This window comes from Theobroma umbraticum, unplaced genomic scaffold (assembly GCF_002168275.2).
Source record: "Theobroma umbraticum cultivar Fairchild unplaced genomic scaffold, ASM216827v3 scaffold_81.0, whole genome shotgun sequence".
Lineage (NCBI taxonomy): Eukaryota > Viridiplantae > Streptophyta > Magnoliopsida > Malvales > Malvaceae > Theobroma > Theobroma umbraticum.
Window position 1 is genome coordinate 4,285,676 of NW_018397268.1, and position 18,303 is coordinate 4,303,978.

Sequence of the window (18,303 nt, forward strand, 5' to 3'; positions counted from 1 at the left end):
TTTGTTTTATCACCAACAGCTCCCTAAGATTCCGGAGGCATGTATAAGCAGGGATTCAGCTAATCAGTTTGCCCTGCATGTCATGCTTGCCATCTGACATATCCGGCACATCAAAGAAAACAGATAAACATACCAGACAATGGCATTCCAAGTGCAATCTAATTAGGTTCAAGAAATAATAAGTGTCTCCATCCTAACATTAAACTCGACATGATATACCCACGGACCATTGGACCAACTATAGCCTTACAACTAAACCTGTCCATGGCATAATAAATATCCCATCATATCCTTCAAATTGAGCTGTCGATTTACACACCCGAACTCTTGTAATACCATGATCACTACTTACTACTGCATAAACATCGAGCATGGTAAATTGGGTGAAATTGGAAATATAAGTTCAAACACCCACACACTTCAATGTGAAAAAAAAACCCTAGTAAATTTCGCATTACTCTCAAAATTCAAAGACCAACCAAAACTGTTACTCAGACCAGAATTTCATAAAGGCTGATATAAAGGATTTGAAAATTGCCCACAGGGGGTTAGTTTCGGACTTGGCAGCACTTATTGATGTCCCTTCCCATGATTCACTGTCCAAAAAAAACAGATATAATCCTAAGAAACAGTATAACGTTCAAACCTGTGACTAAAAGTGATTCAACTTAAAAGTCTCATGACTGATGACAACAGAAAAACTTACAGATTAATTCTGTCTAATGTTTTATTGCTTCCTTTCTGGGACTTGACATGCTGCACGTCAACTTTACCTTCAACCACAACATCCTCCTGGGTTGTTGACTCCCCAGTGCAGCTGCCAGTGTAAGTGCCATCAATTTTTGGGTGGATGCCATTTGAAGCATTTACTGCCTGCAAAACAAGTAAACAATGAATCAAGTAAAAAAGTTGTTGTGAAATGTTTCCCAGGATAAAAATAGATTCAATTTCATAGATCATCAGGTTTTATTAGGACATTCTTTTGAGTTCAGATACCAGAAAGACCATCAGGTTTCTCATTTGATCTACTATTTAGTGTGTTTCTCAGCAATCAATTTGTTCGAACAAGATGGATTTAACTATAATATAATAAAAACCTCAATTATATTTAACAAAAACATGCCCATACACATTGGTGTGAGATGCCAGGTGGTTTAGGTAGCATGGCCTCTTCCTGAATTTTTCTTTTCATTTGAGCACAAAGAATCATGAGTTTAACCTAAAACAAAGCCATTAACTTTCTCCAACTGACCCATAGTACTTTTTATTAGGGATTCCAATTGCAGAAAGGCAAATAAAATATGTGCCTTGTAACAAAAGTAACCAAAGAAGTTGGACCAAGCACGCACTGGAACTTTAAGTTTTTGTTAGGTTCTCACCTGCATACCTACAATTATATGGAGTAACCTAAAAAGGTGATTCAAAAATATGCTCCCATAAGACACCAAAAAAAGTGCAGGCATGCATGGATAAAAACACATATGCATGCATCTTGGTCATGTTCAGTTACATCATTACGTTTTCAATGGCGCATATGTATGCATCTTGGTCATGTTATATTATAAGCAACGTTGTTTCATTTTTCAACAGACAAGGCATTTGTTGAAGAGCCTAAAATTTGAGGTGTGCACGGATGGAGGGGATTACAGGAGAGTGAAGGGAGTAAAAGGTTTTGCTCCACCTAGTTTGTGTCTTTTGGGCAGACACCTGTCTTAGAGGAGAGGGGGTATGGAGTGAATCAAATCCCTCCAAACCCTTAAACCGCACTTTTCGAATTCTCTCGAAGAACAAGATTTATGGGTATAGCATTGCCTTGGTGAATGATTTCAGCTTGTGACCCCTTTTTTACCCTTCAAAATTTATTCTAATGATTTCATATCAAGGTACAGTGCTAATAGCACATAGACTTAACTCTTACCGCCACTCTACTCTCTGGAACTTTCCCCCCTTTATTTTACCCTCATTTACCTTCAAACTTCTGACCACTGATATAAGCAAACTTACAATTAGGGAATATAGCCAAGGCAAATAAACACTATTGGGTGAAACCTATTAATCATGCACATTGAGCAATTTTTTTCGCTTGATGTCAGACATAGACATGCACAAAGGTTTCGGACAAAAATTTACCTCTTCAACAATTGCTTGGCTTTGTTCATTTATTTCAGATGTTAAAACATTGCTACAAGAGACCTCTAATGCTGCACCATTGTAATCTTCATCAATGCCACTTTTCCTGGTAAAGCAATCTGAGCTTTCTAATAGTGGATCTGAAATGTTTTCCACCACTTTCTTATCTGCTAAATCAGAGTTCTTCTCCAGCAATAGATCCACGAGGTTTTCCACTTCTTTCTCCTCTGTCAAATTAGAAAACTCAGAGGAATTTATATCATCTAACTTAGAACAGCCATATTCTAGACTCTCATTCACCTTCACAGTTTCTGTTTGATTCAAATTTTCATTTAATTCCCCTCCTTCACTAGACCTTCCATCAATGCTGTCAATTAGTTTAGCCACGGGCCGTAATGGAAATGTCTCGACTACAACATCTGCTGTTATTTGAGTAACTTTAGATGTGGCTGCTGCCAGTTCTTTTCCACTTTTATCACTTTCCAGTGGTTCAGTTACTTGCAAGTCAACAATTGCTACTTTATCAGTTCCATTGGTCACATCTACAAAATTCCCATTAATGATTTGCTCACTGTCAAACTTTTTATATTCAGACCCCATAGAATGGTCATCGGAAACCGAAACTGATCCATCATTTGCATCCTCATGATGACTAGGAATGAAAGGACTCCCATTCGATGGTATGGCCAAAGAAGTTTTGGGTGCTGCCGAAATTGAACCCAGTGGATTTTGTTCCAAGAACTGATCAATGTTCTGCTCCCCTTCAGTAAACTTAGCAGGCCCCAACACTTTATTTTCTTGGATTATCTCTCGCACAATCTCCCGTATGATGTAGAAAGACCCACCAACTTCCTTGTGGGTAAGGTTAAGAGATGGAAAATTTCCATTGTTTGATTTCTGATACCTGCAACAAGTTCACCCAATAAATGGTACAGAAAGGTCGCAACTCAGTTCAGCTTTTGGCTACAGGAACTAGAAAGTTTAACAACTTCATCAAAGGGGTAAGAACCCATAAGTCTAAAAATCCACAATGAAGATAGATAAATAAACTGCACACCAGATAATAAGACTAAAATTAATATTAAATTAGGAACACCAAATTAGATGCAACATGGAAACTGAACTAAGTCCAATAAGTTTAGATAGGTTTTAGAAGTCTAATATTTCACACTGAATGGACAACAAATGATGCTCCCACAAGGCATAAAGGCAAAGGATGATGTCAACAAGTTCATGAAATGCCACCATTTCAATTTTTTACTACCAAGTCCGCTGAAAGTTGGTTGATTTAGAGATCTCCACATTTTACATGTTGCGTTTGCAAAAAATTCCTATACAAAACAAAGTATATTCAGTTCCAAATACAGGCCAAAATGTGTCTCACAACACAGTCTTCAAAGAAATAGAATAAATTTAGGCATTGAAAAATGAAAGTTTGGTAGGCAAACTATACTTCTAAAAGCTAATAAAAGGCTCATTTGGTTCTATCAAGTTTATAATCACATACTTATAGAACATATAAGCTTACCAATGTGAGTATGGGACATAGACATGTTACATCAATGTTCTCAAAAAACATGACCAAATGCCACTTCTAACTTTTTATATTCTCATGATATAAGGCCAGTTATCATGCACTGCTCTTTCTTCATAACTTTGATACCTTCTATCAGTTGGCAAGCAGAAAGATATTATGGATCACAAATTTAAATTGGGCAAAGAATACTTATCACAATCTTCTTTTAATACATAGTATTTTAAAAAGTTCCATGTATGCCAATAAGATTGTCAAACTAGATTAAAAAAAAACAAAAAAAAAAGGAGGGGGGGGGGGATGTGGTTAAGTTTTTTTGGAGCGATTTCTATTAACCCACTTAAAGTTAGCAGTGATTGGATCAAAGTCAGTTTATTCAGAAAACCTGTATTGCAAAAATATCCAACTATGTACAGAAGAATAATATTATGAGTACCACGGCAGAAATATAGAACGGGGATTCGAATCAAAACAGAGGCAACTGCTCATCACATATTAAGATGATACCACTAGATTCACCAGTACTAGCAAATAAAAGGAATAGGATATGTTGGGTTACTTTCTTATAAAAGATTCAACCATTGCCTTCCTTTCCTCCTTTGAACGCCGAATCCGAGACTTCTTCCCTCCTTGCTCATTGCATTTAGCTAGGGCAAATGTCTGCCCAACCCATCCACCTTTTATAGCATGCATCAGGATAAGAAGGTTTACCAGCTTACAGCATATACACCTACATGATATAGAATAAAACAAATCAGTAAGAAAAGTCTGATCCAAAAATAATTATTTTATAGTTAAGCTTATGCAGTCCACAGCCAGCCATGATGCATCAACAGCCACTTGGTCATTAGCAAGACCAGAATGGCCATATCTTACTTCGCATTTTAAATTATAATAAGATTAACAGCAACACAAGGATTCAAAAAATAAACACTTAAATATTATGTTACAAAAGGCCAAGCACAGATTCCTTACAAAAGCTACATTGATTTATGCAAACATTCATTCTACACAAATGATAACAAAAAGAAATAAATAGGGTAATCATTTGCACCAAAAGGAGACAACAGAAAGAATAATGGTATCTGGTTCCTGTAATATCTCAAAATGAACCCCAGACCTCTAAGCCACCAAAACCCCTTCCCCCAACCCCAAGAAGAAAAAAAATATAAAATATTAAAAAGGGAGAGTAGGGAGAAATTTTTTGACTAGTTATTGGACTGCAATATCTGGTATTGCATTTCATAATCGTTTCTTCACCTCATTTCCCTCTCCCAAGCCAGCTTGCAATTGGATTGCTAATCCAGTACAACTCACAAAAGTTACCATTAACCTTCCTCCAGTAAATTGGCTTCTTCTAAAAATCTTGCAAAGGTAGAATGTATTGCTGACCAGTCAGCTTAGCTATATGCGGCATCCCAAAATCTCAATAATCAAGTTTTAATATCAAAATCTCAAATTATCAAAAGCTCGATAATACGAAGCTACTAGAAACTGGAAAAAAAAACATAGGTACTCAAAAGCTAAATCTTAAACCCTAACATCAACTTGAAAGCATAACAACATACCGCCCTAGTATCCAAATGCTTAGAAAATAAGCAAATACTAATTGATATAAAATAACCTAAATAATCTAAAACATCCTAAAACTATATGGAAATTACTATTAGCACAGAAGACTAGCAATTAATATCTTCAATAATTTAATCCCTCAACTACCTTCTTTCCATCATGCATCACTTCCTTTTCATTAACATTTACAGCTGGATAAATATCTTTCCTAGTGTTTCAATTCCTATGGTTACCATTATGTAGAAGCTTACATTTCTTCTCAGGCAAGTGAAACATAAAAACAATATCCATAATTTTCCATTTATTTATTAATTCTAACAAAGCACCTGCTTACCTCAAAACAGTGACATAACAGAAGGACCATCTTTCCAGGAAAATGACAAACAAAAGATAAGCATTAAAAGGCACTATCCATCTATATATTATGGGAAAATTTAGCAAGAAAATATTTAGCTAGGAGGCTGTGCACATTTCTCAAACTAGTATGACAAATCCCAATGTTTTCAAAAGTGACAGCTCCACACCAATCCAGCTAGAGTATAAGAGAATCTGCAAAAGCTTCTGAATCATGACATCCTAACATCAACACCATGTAAATTTTTTATATAGATTTTATTTCTTTTTCTATTTCCAGACAATAAAACTTTAGGCTCCGTTGTGACTTGTTTTTTATTTGCCTTTTGCACTTTGTTTCCTAAAAAGTAAAAGTAAATTCATAATTGACTAAAAATGAACAAATGACTAAACTGCAACACAAATTCTAACACGGTTACTCTAAATTAAAGTAAAATCATGCATTTTGTTCTCCAATAATTTACAATTTTAGCTTTTAATTCTTCAAATGTATTACTTGCTTTTGCATCCAAGGGAATTTTATGGATTTTTATTCCAAAAGCAAATAATAACAAGCAAATGGAGCCTCACTGATCCTAGCAAAGCTAATAGCTTGAAGCCAGGTTCAATTCGGTTCAAAGTTTTAATTTTCCAGCTAAAGAACTTCAAAAAAATTACAAACTTTTAAAATTCAACCGAAAAAAAGCAGCAGTTCATTTCCCAATATTTAAACTTAATATAAATAATACCCATTTCATTTCAAGCATTAAAGACGTTGCAACACCAACTTCAAAAAGGGGTCAAAACTGAAAGAAAGAAGGGGCAAAAAACACTTCAAGGAACCAACTGCCAAAGTCCCATAAAAGGTCGAATGTCCAAACCAATACAAGACAAACACTCAAAACTAGTTACAAAATGACCCCATAATCTGAAGTGCATAGGCAAATTATAACTTGCTGACCGAAAGAAACTCTAAGCTAAGACGAAAAAGAAAACCCAGCAATTAAAACTAACAAGATAATCAAAGTTCATAGTCGGAATTGAATATCGAAGATCACCCAGGAAAATAAAATTAAAAAAAAAAAAGAAGCTTTAAAGTAGGGAAATGAACAGAGAAAGAGTGCTTACCTGAAGATAGACTGAGAGAGAGATTGGGGTTTTCTTTTCTTTTCTTGTTTTTTTGTTTTTTTGGTGAAATTATCTGGGGGTTTGGAGAAATGTTTTAAAACCCTACTGTAACGAGAGTAAAAGGATAACTGTAACTGTGCTCCAATTGGTCCTTGCTGGGGGTTGGGTGGGCGGGATTCTACTGAAAGAAGCACCATACACCATTCTGAAATGCTCTCTTATTTTTTTTTTCATTTTAATGAGTCGGTCGGGTTCAACCCGATTGAATTTGTTGGTTTGGTTCGTTTACAACGGTTTTTAATTGGTATAATACTTTAAAATATCTTTAACTTATTTAAAAATTTAATAAAGTTGTTATTATTTTATTACATTCAATATAATTTTTATATTTTTGTTTTAAATTAAATATTTTTTATAATTAATGATTAATTATTTATTACTAATTAAAATATTATTTATTAAACAATACTTATGTGACATATTAATATATCATAATAGATAATGATTGATATGATGATATTATTGTGTGTTATTTTCACTTTTCATATCAATTTCGGTAGAGTATAAAATGATAAATAGTATTTTAATTAATAATAATTAATTAATTATTAATTATAAAATTTATTTAATTTAAAATAAAAATATAAAAATTTATTAAATGTAACAAAAGAATAAAATTTATTAAAAAAAATTTTAATAATGTAAGAATTTTTTCAAACATTATATCTTTCTTAGATAAATTAATATTTTCTTATCTCATTAATCACATCCCTTGTATCAATATCTTATCCAAAATTTCAAGTTAAATTTCAAATTTCAATGGTTTTTTGAAAGCATATGCATCAAGATTGACAAATTTTAAAATATTAAACAAAATACAAAATAAATCAAAGATTTTATATTTTTTTATTAACTTTAGAGATACTTGAATTAATAATGTATTGAAATTGTTATTATTATTTAAATATTATTTTTTAATACTTAAGCAAGTATTTTTGTAACTTAAAGTGTCAAAATTAATTTTAATCTTGTTAAAAAAACCCATGGCCACGCACAAGTTCTATGCTCTCTTTATTGCCACAAGTGTCTCAAGCTCACGAATACAAATCATACTTTTTAAGCAAAAAAAGAACATTTATTTATAAATTCAAAATTCATCTAAGCTTTTTTGAAATTAAGATCTATGACATGTTCTGAGCTCTTTCCGTATAAGAAAAAAAGATTCATTTTAATTTAGACCTACCTCGATCTTCAAAATTTAACACCGCACGAAAGTTGAATTAAAATCTTGGCACATGACACAAGCAGTATGCTGATGCTCATTCTTATGAGAGTAACATTATTGAATAACACTACTCAAAAATAATATCCCTGTACTGATAAATAATAACTTCATAAACTCTTTATTCGTTTTAGTAGTCAAAAGGAGGGACCATTCTATATTATCAAAAAAAAAAACAAAACAAGATCCTAGTTTGCCTTATCAGACTGTCAATAGAATAAAACAATCAGAAAAGCAAGCCTCACCAGAAACTGAACTACAATTCTGATCAAACTACAATCCTAGTTTGCCCCTTCATTTTCTTTCCCCCCCTGAACCAAAATAAAATATACAATGATGAAAGAATATATCTACCAGCGCCAATTAAATAGAGAACGAAAAAAAAAAAGGAATATATCTACTGGATTGAATGTTCTATATGGTGAAAGGAATTTCTATCAGTCTTGCCATGTTTACCAGAATCCTGGTATGCTGTGTGCCTCATGAGAAAACCCTGTGAAACGGCTTTGAATCGCTAGTGAACCGAAATTGCTGGGAAGCTGCTTTGTTCTCCCCTTCCTCCTTGAAAGCAATTTTACTTGACATAAAAAATGAGAAGAATAAAATTTCTCCAACTGTGCTGTTAGATGTAACTAGGCTTCTCTTGTATGCAGCAGTTTTCCGCTCTTCCCAGTTTGGGAAAAAATAAGGGTTCAGTAGCTGTGCTAGAAGTCGAGTGTTTCTAAGTTAGTATAAAGTCATCTAGATTTAGCTTCTAAGTATCCTATTATCCGAGTGATCTCTGCTTGTACCCATTCTTCATCCTTTCAAATAGTTTCTCCTTAGTTTTCCTCTTTTTGTCCATCTTCAGCCTGTATCTTTCTTCCCTCTCCCTCTCATAAATTCCTTGCCAATGCACTTCCCCTGTCAATGGCCACAACCACATCTTCCTCGGGTGGTCTTCATCGTCTGCAGCCTCTGCTAGATCTTCATCCATACTCTTTAATAATGTAAAGTTAAAATATCTAGCCCACATAAATTCTTTTCTCTGATCAACTGGATGTTGCTCTTCGAGCAAACCAGAGTGTGGATCTATGTAGACCATCCTCCGCCCACTATGGTAAGCCCAGACATTGACCAAGAGTTCCAATACCCGACAGTAACAGTGTTTTTTCTGTCCATAATTAAATAAACAAAGAAGAGCACTGTTATGATTATACTCTCACTGAAACCCACAGATGTTATAGGAACTACACAACTTACCTCAAGCTCTGAGGAACCCAACAAACACAAATTGACCTCACCAGAGTTGGTATGCAAGGCATCAAGGGAATCAACAAACATCCTGCAGTCCGATTATATAAGTTTCCTGTCATCATCTACTGTACTTTGCTCGATATTGAAAAGAGAAAAACAGATAAGATGCCAAAAAAAGAAGAGCAGGCTCTGTAGATTACCGTGAAAACATTACAAACTCCAGAAAGGAAGTGGTTGGCATCACCCAGCTATGCAAGGCAGACCAGTGACCATCATCTTTGGGCATGGGAGGAAGAGCTTCCATATCCGATGGCAATATATACATCTTGCGGAAAGCACTTTCAAAAGCAGTTCTGCAGGCATTTAAAGTAATCTTCTAAGCCACTCCATATATTTTTCATATAGCAATAAAACTAATTTAAGATACCCACCTATCTAGTGCAAGTTACATAACAAAGCAGCAGTTGCATGTCCATATAACTCAACCAATAACCTATCTAGACCCTATCAGACTCAGGCTTGGATAAGAAATTTGTTCCAAATTTTTGAAAAGCTCAGCTTCTAGGCCCATAAAAAATGAATAAGCATCCACACCCAGTTTCAGCACATGATAACCTCCTAACCTATAAAACCAGATCCTCAGGTTCTTAAACAACAAATGTTGAGCTTTAAATAAACCAAGCCTGAAGCCCAAATCCCAGCCAATGACTAATTATCATCTCCTCACCTATTGATTTGATCTTGACCCATGTTCATGAACAAGAAATGTTGAACTTTGATGAGACCAGGCTTAAAACCGAATAAAGGATGCTAAGAATTAGGCCAAAGTCACAGCCAATGATTACCTCTTCACGACCCCGCCTATCTTGTTTTCAGCTTACCAAAAGGTGTTACGGAACAGGTAAAAGGAGCTTTTACCATGTAAACATCTCAATCTTTCCTTGGTCTCCTATTTGTAACAATAATCAAAATGGTACCATGACAACTTCAGGAAAAAAAAACCTCTGACATATTTGATTTGAAAAGCATCTCAACAGGAAGAAGGAACTTAGGGAAAAGCAACTTGATGTAGGAAGAAATTGTCTGTATATCTACAACATGACAAGATGGCAAGCAAAATACCCTCATTCAACTCATGGAAAATTAAAGTGCAAATCTTGGCATCAGCAAGGCATGACAGATGACACCATCACCTACAATGCATAACAAATCATATTTCCAACGGATATTTAGTAAAACAAACCTGCAGCGTCCAGCATTTAACATATCACAGATTGACCAAAATGTGAGTGCATCATTGGTGCCTGCACCTTCACCATCAACGTCAAGGCGCGCCCAAAAGTACATTACATCTCCTTTACTTCCTTGAATTGTTTCTTCCAGAACATCTTCAGCTTTTGTGGACAATGAAACCTATTTAGAGAAAAAGACGGAGCAGTCAATAATTGCAAACTCCAAAACCAGATACTTGTAGACTTGAATCAAAAAAGAAATGGATTTCTTTTGTTTTAGGAACTATTGTTTTTTCCTCCTTTATATACTAACAATAAACAGAGTAAACAGATGGAAAGCTAAGATTATAGTAGAATAAACAACTCTTCCTTGATTTTTTTGAGTGCAGAGGAGAGTAAAGGAGTGAGTTTATACACCATTATCATTGCACCCTGATTGAAGATAGTTCTTAAAATAAATTTTGAGGGGTAAAAGGGAAATCATCCTGATTTGGGGGAATTAAAAAAATGATTAACGGGGTATTCGAGGGATTTGGTTCACCTTCAAACCATCCCCCAACACCCCCCTCAAAATAAAAAAATTCTGAACAGGATAAAGTAAACCATTTACTCCCTTTCACTGTACAGTGTTCTACCACCCTTCTATCACAACACTGAAAAATTTGAATAACCAAAAAATTGGTTCATAAAACTCCAGCTAATATTCAACAATTAAACACCATATCATCAATATAAGGAATACCTTCCTACCAGCAGCACGCCATGATTGAAAACCAATCCAAGGTCTCTTGTGAATGTTATCCACCCTATTTGCAACGGAAAACATCCCTCCAACTTCACATAACAAATCCCGATAGTGAGTGTCATTCAAAACTGGAAGTCGACCAACAGCATCCACATCATCTGATCTCAACCTCCTTGCTCTCCTAGACTGACATATAAAATGAATAGTTACAAATGTGAAAACTACTTATTTTAATACATCATTTGTCAGTAGCCAAACAAATAAGAAAGGAAAGCTCCTCTACAAGGTGAAAAAAGGACTAAGGAGCACTACAGCAAATACAAGAAATCTATTATAAGTATATACGTAGACTACGTTAAAGAAGAAAAACGGTGGGGCTGGATGGTTGGGGAAGCTATGATCTGTACAAAGTTTCTCCAAGTGCAAATTTTTCATGTCAGATTTTTGAGCAAGCATTCTATTCACCCTTCGCAAGAAAACTCAAGCTACCCAACAATTACATAAAAAGATTCAAAGCATTTTTGTCAAGAACTATATGAAGATATTGTTTATACAATACTTTCTGGTACATGATTTCTCTTCAATTGAATCAACACTCGATCATAGTTAAATGTTCCAGATCATAAAATCACAAAAACACTCATGAGAAAATGACGAAGAAGACATAAAAAGAAATGTAATGAAGATTGATTAAAAGATAAAATACCAAATATGGATTAGGAGAAACTCACAAGACTTAGTCCTCGGTACAAAGATCCATGGTGCAAGAATGGCCAGGCCCCAGCGCCACTATAGATCTCATAAATGCATACTGGTTGACCTGTCCTTTCTAGCTCTCCCTCATCTCTTTCATTTGCCTCAAACTTCAGTTTCTCAGATCTCCGAGCATTTCGATATATTTCATCCCATACACCAGGATTTCTCTCCATTCTTTCTTCAACCTACAGAATTAAGGAAAAAGAAATAATATTTTTTCACATCACTGTGCATTCATGAGAAAGTTAAATATAATAAAAAGAAAATAGTTACAAGAGGAGAAGAACAAGGTCAGGGTGGGGAGAGATCCAAACAAATGACTGTAATTATGAAGAATTATCATACCTCTTCCATTTCAAGTCTTTCATAATCTTCAAAATTCTCAATTTCTGTCACGATATCCCAGTCCTGTTCAGTTGGGATATCCTGATCCTGAATCTCAGCTCCATTCTGAGATATGTCTGATGAAAAGGTGTGCTTGGTAAATTCCTCCTCAAGGGCATAAACAACACTAAAATTTCTGGAAATATCACCAGTTCCGTGCTCGATTTCCATCCCGAAAACATTCCATTCCCATGATCCCTGCCTAAGTTGAGAAACAGGAGCTGGCAGCAAGACATCTGATGGGAAATTGAGTAAATTTTCAAGAAGGCTTGCATAACCAGTTATGGATTCAGATGCCAAAATGTTCTTAGCAAGCAGTCTTCCAGAAGAAGCAACTGTCTGAGCAAATCTGGAGAGTCTGCCATTCAAAATCAAAAGAGAGAAAGCCCTCAACAAAGCATCAGGCTGATGTTTTGGGAAAAAAACACCATGGGTTCCATCAACCACCTGTCATTTCAGAGCCATTTAAAATGTAAGATACAGAATAACAAGTCCACTCTCTCTCTCTCTCTCTCGTGCACGCATGCATACACATACACAAATAAGAAATTATGAACTAAGAAGAAAATAATGTAAATGGACCTACATATTTTTTCATGATAGGAAAATCAGGTGTGATGACAGGGATACCAAAGGTCATGGCTCGGACAATTAATGAAGGAAACCCCTGTTCTTCTTGGGAGGTACCATATAGAACAATGTCAGCCATTAATAAAACTCCATTGACATCACCATCCAAGCCATAATGCCTAACAGAGCCTTGAGTAAGTCCTAGCCGCGATGCAACTTGCTGCATAGAAGTACAAGGTATAACATCAATCTTGAATGAAATAACATTAAGCCAGTAAACTAACCTCACTACAGTGTGCTGAACACACCATATATGATTGAATAGAGGACAAAGGGAAAATTACATGACAGTTTCTTATGCTATTCTCTCCAAGGTTTGCAGTCTTATTAATATCTCTAAGCTTCTATCCTTCCTTCTACCAGTATGTAACTGATTGAAAAGAAAAAAAAAAAGCTTGGCCATACTACAATTTATAAGTTTGTAATTAGAAAAAAAAAGCAAATACAAAATTACAAATGAATGACTTAAGTTTCATATCCCCATGAAGTAGCAAGTCAGATATAATTCATGAAGAAAATGATCATAAGTTCTTTGAAATGCCTCACTTAATCCATGCAATAATATTTCTTTGTTACCATTTTGATGTATTGTTTTCCCTTTCCATGAAAAATAAGGAGCTAATGAATGAGCATGAGGATTAATGCATACAAATACCACATTTTGAATTGAAAAGAAGTTTCACCACTAGAGTTGTGTGATTAATGGCTGCCGGCAATATATGCATGCATGTATGTATGATGCACCTATCAACAGTTAACTACCTGTAAAGCATCATAATACCCATCAGTGGAGTTACCACTCAAGAAAACAAATTTAAATGACCCTCCTGCATCATTTCTCCTTGTGTATCTCATAAGAAGAGGTCCTATAGTGTGCATTGCAACAGCATAGTCCCATGATAACTGATCATAGAAGAAAGAACTTCCAACAACTAGCACCACCATATCATCCATACTAAACCCATTGTCCTTCCTTAGTTGATGCTTTGCGTGGGTCTTACTGTAACTTTCTGCACCCCACACATCCACTGGTGATCCAGGAATTACAAGGAAGTTTCCAGTGTCTAGCATGCTATATAACATCTGGTATGAGAAGGAATAGAAATTGAGAAACCACATAAGATGTCTAACACAAGGCCGTCCGAAAATTCTGTGTTGAAGTATTGACAGAATGTCAGATTTACCGGTAGAGTAAAATCAGGAAACACAATAACATTGGCCCTGGTAAAAGCACTTTTCCAATGAGAAACAAGATGCTCCAAGCCCATCTCCTCATAAGCAGGAAGACGTTTTGCCAGAGTATCTTCTTGAATTATCCATATAAGTGGTACTGTATCAAAAGGCTCCTGCATAAGGCTGCATGGATATAAAATTCACTAATCATAGTATCCCAAACTAAAACAACACCTATAGGGGTGTTGTAGTGTTCAAAAAGTGTCTGTACATGAGAGATAGATAACTGGCAAGCTAGATATAGAATGTACCTTGAGATGGCCTCTTTTGCTTCGAGAGAATCAGCAATAACACCTTCAAAGCTAGATATAGAAAATGCAAGAAAACATATATAATCAATGCCAGGTGAACAAACAAAAATAATTATCACCAAAAGGATTGTGACCAAAAATTCAAACATAAACCACTGCACAAACTGAAAATATAAATAAGAACCAATATAAACACAAATGGAAAGGGAGAAAAAAGGGAAAGAGAGAATCCATAATACAGGAATTCGATAACATACATTAACCAATCAATATGACCAAATTGCTCTGGACCTAAAAATGAAATCTGACCACTTATGTGCTCCCACATTGCATGTGCTTTGCCATTTGCTACAGCATAAATCTGTCAAATTGACATTGTAAGGATCCATAATACTTTCAGAACTGATCAGTGCGTAACATACTTTACTTTCACGCCTAGGCTATTAGAAAGCAAAGCCATGCATACATAAGTATTAGCACTTCCAACATGTTTCCAAAGTTATATAAGATGTATTTATCATAAAATCTGTTGCATGAGCATATCCAAAAGGGAAGCAATAGGAAAATAAATTTAAAAAACTTTATTCACCTTTATTACATAGCCAAGTCTCTGAAGACTCTTTACCACAGTAAGCATCATCAATGACTGAGGGTCTTTCTTCATGTTCCCTAAAATCTGTCAATTATAGTGCGAAAGTCAATTTGCATTTAAATGCAAAAGTCAAACTATTTCAAATACAGAGATACCACAAAAAAGCTGCTTTTAGTGCGAGGTCTGGTCCACAATGATGCTAATTAACTTAAAACATCCCCATTCTAATCACTGTATTGGTAAGCATTTAATATCACTATAACTTTTAGCATCCTACCATTCAAGCATTTAATAGTATTTTCTTTGAAAACATGTTCTAATTTAGAAACCAAAATTTTGCAATAATCTCCTAATGACTTGTTGGTAAATTGCTTAAATAAAACCACTTTATCTCCACTAGCATTCCTTTAAATAAAATCAGGCAGTTATATACTTAGATTTCTTGATTTCTTCTGATTTTCAGTCTTTTGCCCCACACCATCCTACAATAGGTTTTATATTGTTATACTTGTTTAATTCCTGATTAAGTCTGCAATCTTAATAGGTCATCAAAAGTTCTTACAACCAAACCATATATAGTATAAACCACCTATAACTCCAATTAAAGCAACCAAATCTCTTTTAGTCCTCAATACTTATTCTCCCCTTTTTCCCTTTTATTTGTGGTACAAGTTTTTTTTTTTTTTAAGAAGGATAAATAAAAACAATTCTTATTAGATAATTTGTAAATCACCCCAGTACTAATGCCAAAAAAACCTTTGCTTGGCCAGCAAGAAAATTCGTAAAAATTTGATAAAACATTGAAAAGTTTACTTTCCAATTATATAAATTTCTCAGTGAACTTTGTTAGCTCAATTTTGAAGTGTTTAGTAGTTAAGGCCAGCCAAAAAAAAAAATTATCGTTTAATTTCCCTTGTGGTTTAATTAATTTTTTGTCTATTTTATTTTCATTTTAAATCTTATTAGATGTGAAATATCTCTAAAATCATAAACTCCCTCTTTCACCCAAAAAAAGAAAACCTAGTCAATATTCAATAGCATATATCAAAACAGTTTCCAGTGCGAAAATTTAGTGCTTAAAATTTTCACCGCTAAAATTCGGTACTTAATTTTTCAATATTTCAATTTATCACACAGCATGCTAGAATAAAGAAGGGAAATTATATATTATGAATCTTAATCTTAATGATACATAGAAAAAGAACTTTTTTGCTTAACTCCAACTAACAATTTAAGAAAAAGGGTAACCTATAACAATGCCTTTGTGCTAGCCTTCAAGTTCTTATTCAGCAACTACCACCTACATTTCTTTTTAAAAATAAAATGGACAATCATTAGCAATTCATAAGTAAAGTAACCATAACTCCTAAAGCAGAACTCCTTAACCAATATATAATAACCATTTAAAAATTAAAAAAAAAAAGGATATTCAACTTCAATAAACTAATCCAAAATCATAAACTACCAACTGAGAAGATTATGAACTTTAAGTTATTGCTCAGAAGTACCCAAAGGAGAAGTTTCAGCTGCACTTAGCGCTCTAATGAAAAATAAATATCTGAAATACTAATTCCTACAAAAATTCAAAATCTAAAACTTAAAATAAAATTTCAGTCACATTAATTATTTTCAATACTGCAAACACAGAAAATAAACAAAAAATAAATAAAAATCTCATCTTCACATTAATTAATCCAATAAATAAAAAAAACATAGTCACTCACAAGAGCAAGTCTAGGGCCACGAACGCCGATCCTGGCAGCCGATTTCATTCGATCAAGTCCACCGCCTTCGGCGACCCACCGTGAGATCCCTGCCGGCATAAACTTCAACGTGCTCCCGAGCCTGAGCCCTTCTTTAACCGACTTCCTCCAACCCCTCTCTCCTCCTTGCCTAAACACCACCGCCGCAATCGAACTCTGCATCAGCATCGACGCCATAGCGAAAGCGAAAACCGAGAAAAATATCAAAAAATAAAACAAATAAATGCCTCGCAAAGGAAAGAGCCAAAATCCTTTCCGGTTGAACCGGGGACGGTTCCGGACTAAAGGCCGGTCGAGTAAAGAAGACTGCTTGGTTCGATCTCGGGTGTGGATAGGGTTTCTCTTGAAAGGCAATCGATCACGGATCGTGTAGAATCCTTGATCGTCGTTGTTGTTGTTATCACTGTTTTTGTTTTTGCCATTCTCGTTTCCATTGCCGTCGAGTATCGGAGGAGAAGAGTTTCGGCCCATAGGAAGTGGTACCTTATTTATATCTCTTCTGTTATTTTCCCGAGAAAGTGACGGAAAATTTTCAGAGAGGAAGTTTTGTAAGAGTTGGCTTCGAAAGAGAAATCGAAGAGTGACGGAGTCGAGCCGTTGTTGGATTTTTTTTTTCTTTTATGAAATTTAGGTGTTCTTTTCTTCGTATTGTTTGGGAAAACGACAGCAAAAGCCCGCACTACCAAAAATAAAATGCGTCAAATTATATTTTCTTTTTTATTTTTTTAAAAAAGGTCTTGTCACCTCAGTTACTCATCCTAAATAATGACAACTGGAAATTCATTACGGCATTATCCGAAAAAGAAAATCAAGAAAATGAAATTATAGTTAGAAAAATTATTATTATTATTATTATTATATAACACTAATTTAACATTTTTTTGTTGGGATTCCCCTTTTCCTTTTATCCCTTTATATTGGTTTTTAGTTTCATAAAATGATGATTTTGGGATATCTTCAGCATTTTAATATGAGTTCAATTTCACAATTAAATTAATAGGATGTATGGGAATAATATCTCTAGCTTTACATGCAAAACTTTTAAATTATAGTTTAATCTCAATCAAGAGACAAACAATTAAATAAGAGAAAATAGATATAATATTTTTAAAAAAATTTTAATTATTTAAAAAAATTTAAAAAAATTTTTATTTTTTATTATATTTAAATTTTATATTGACGTGTTACTGATGAGAAATGTTTTATGATCATATATCATGTCATATTACTATCCACGCATCACGTTATATAAAACGATAAATAATATTTTAATTAATTACAATTCGTTGTTCACAAAATAAAAATATAAAAAACTTGATTAAATGTTGTAGATGTCTAATTCTGATTTTACAAAATAATTACATCAAGATGTTTCAAGTGTAGGAGAGCTTAAGGCATTTTTCCTACGGTGTTTTAAGTCAAGAGTATTCAAAGCGTAAAAGTACCCAGAGGTGTTCTAATCATAGAAGCGCCGAAGGGCTAAAAGCGTCTAGTGTTCCAAG

General features: G+C 34.4%; 2 protein-coding genes across 2 annotated transcripts; both read right to left on the reverse strand.

Moving 5' to 3' along the window:
• Positions 1-6,865, reverse strand: LOC110425596 (DNA binding protein). The gene is made up of 5 exons (XM_021440508.2): positions 6,698-6,865; positions 4,224-4,394; positions 2,131-3,034; positions 707-873; positions 1-596 (listed from the first exon to the last, which is right to left on the reverse strand). Exons 2-5 carry the CDS (start codon positions 4,355-4,357, stop codon positions 488-490), a joined length of 1,314 nt encoding a protein of 437 aa, XP_021296183.1. The 5' UTR covers positions 4,358-4,394; positions 6,698-6,865; the 3' UTR covers positions 1-487.
• Positions 6,866-8,071: 1,206 nt separating this feature from the next.
• LOC110425276 (UDP-Glycosyltransferase superfamily protein) lies at positions 8,072-17,445 on the reverse strand. The gene is made up of 14 exons (XM_021440144.2): positions 16,763-17,445; positions 15,036-15,122; positions 14,704-14,807; positions 14,447-14,497; positions 14,147-14,318; positions 13,725-14,045; positions 12,919-13,122; positions 12,294-12,779; positions 11,924-12,133; positions 11,190-11,378; positions 10,459-10,628; positions 9,416-9,568; positions 9,222-9,303; positions 8,072-9,132 (listed from the first exon to the last, which is right to left on the reverse strand). Exons 1-14 carry the CDS (start codon positions 17,270-17,272, stop codon positions 8,746-8,748), a joined length of 3,126 nt encoding a protein of 1,041 aa, XP_021295819.1. The 5' UTR covers positions 17,273-17,445; the 3' UTR covers positions 8,072-8,745.
• Positions 17,446-18,303: the final 858 nt, after the last annotated feature.

Excerpts from the sequence above, each read along its gene's own strand:
- LOC110425596 (XM_021440508.2), bottom strand. The coding sequence starts at position 4,357 with ATGCATGCTATAAAAGGTGGATGGGTTGGGCAGACATTTGCCCTAGCT. Across the intron at positions 3,035-4,223 it reads GTTGAATCTTTTATAAGAAA|GTATCAGAAATCAAACAATG; the intron begins GTAACCCAACAT and ends AACTTGTTGCAG. Across the intron at positions 874-2,130 it reads GCCAAGCAATTGTTGAAGAG|GCAGTAAATGCTTCAAATGG; the intron begins GTAAATTTTTGT and ends CTTGTTTTGCAG.
- LOC110425276 (XM_021440144.2), bottom strand. The coding sequence starts at position 17,272 with ATGGGCCGAAACTCTTCTCCTCCGATACTCGACGGCAATGGAAACGAG. Across the intron at positions 15,123-16,762 it reads GTGGCCCTAGACTTGCTCTT|ATTTTAGGGAACATGAAGAA; the intron begins GTGAGTGACTAT and ends TATAATTGACAG. Across the intron at positions 14,046-14,146 it reads TTCCTGATTTTACTCTACCG|ATGTTATATAGCATGCTAGA; the intron begins GTAAATCTGACA and ends TTCTCATACCAG.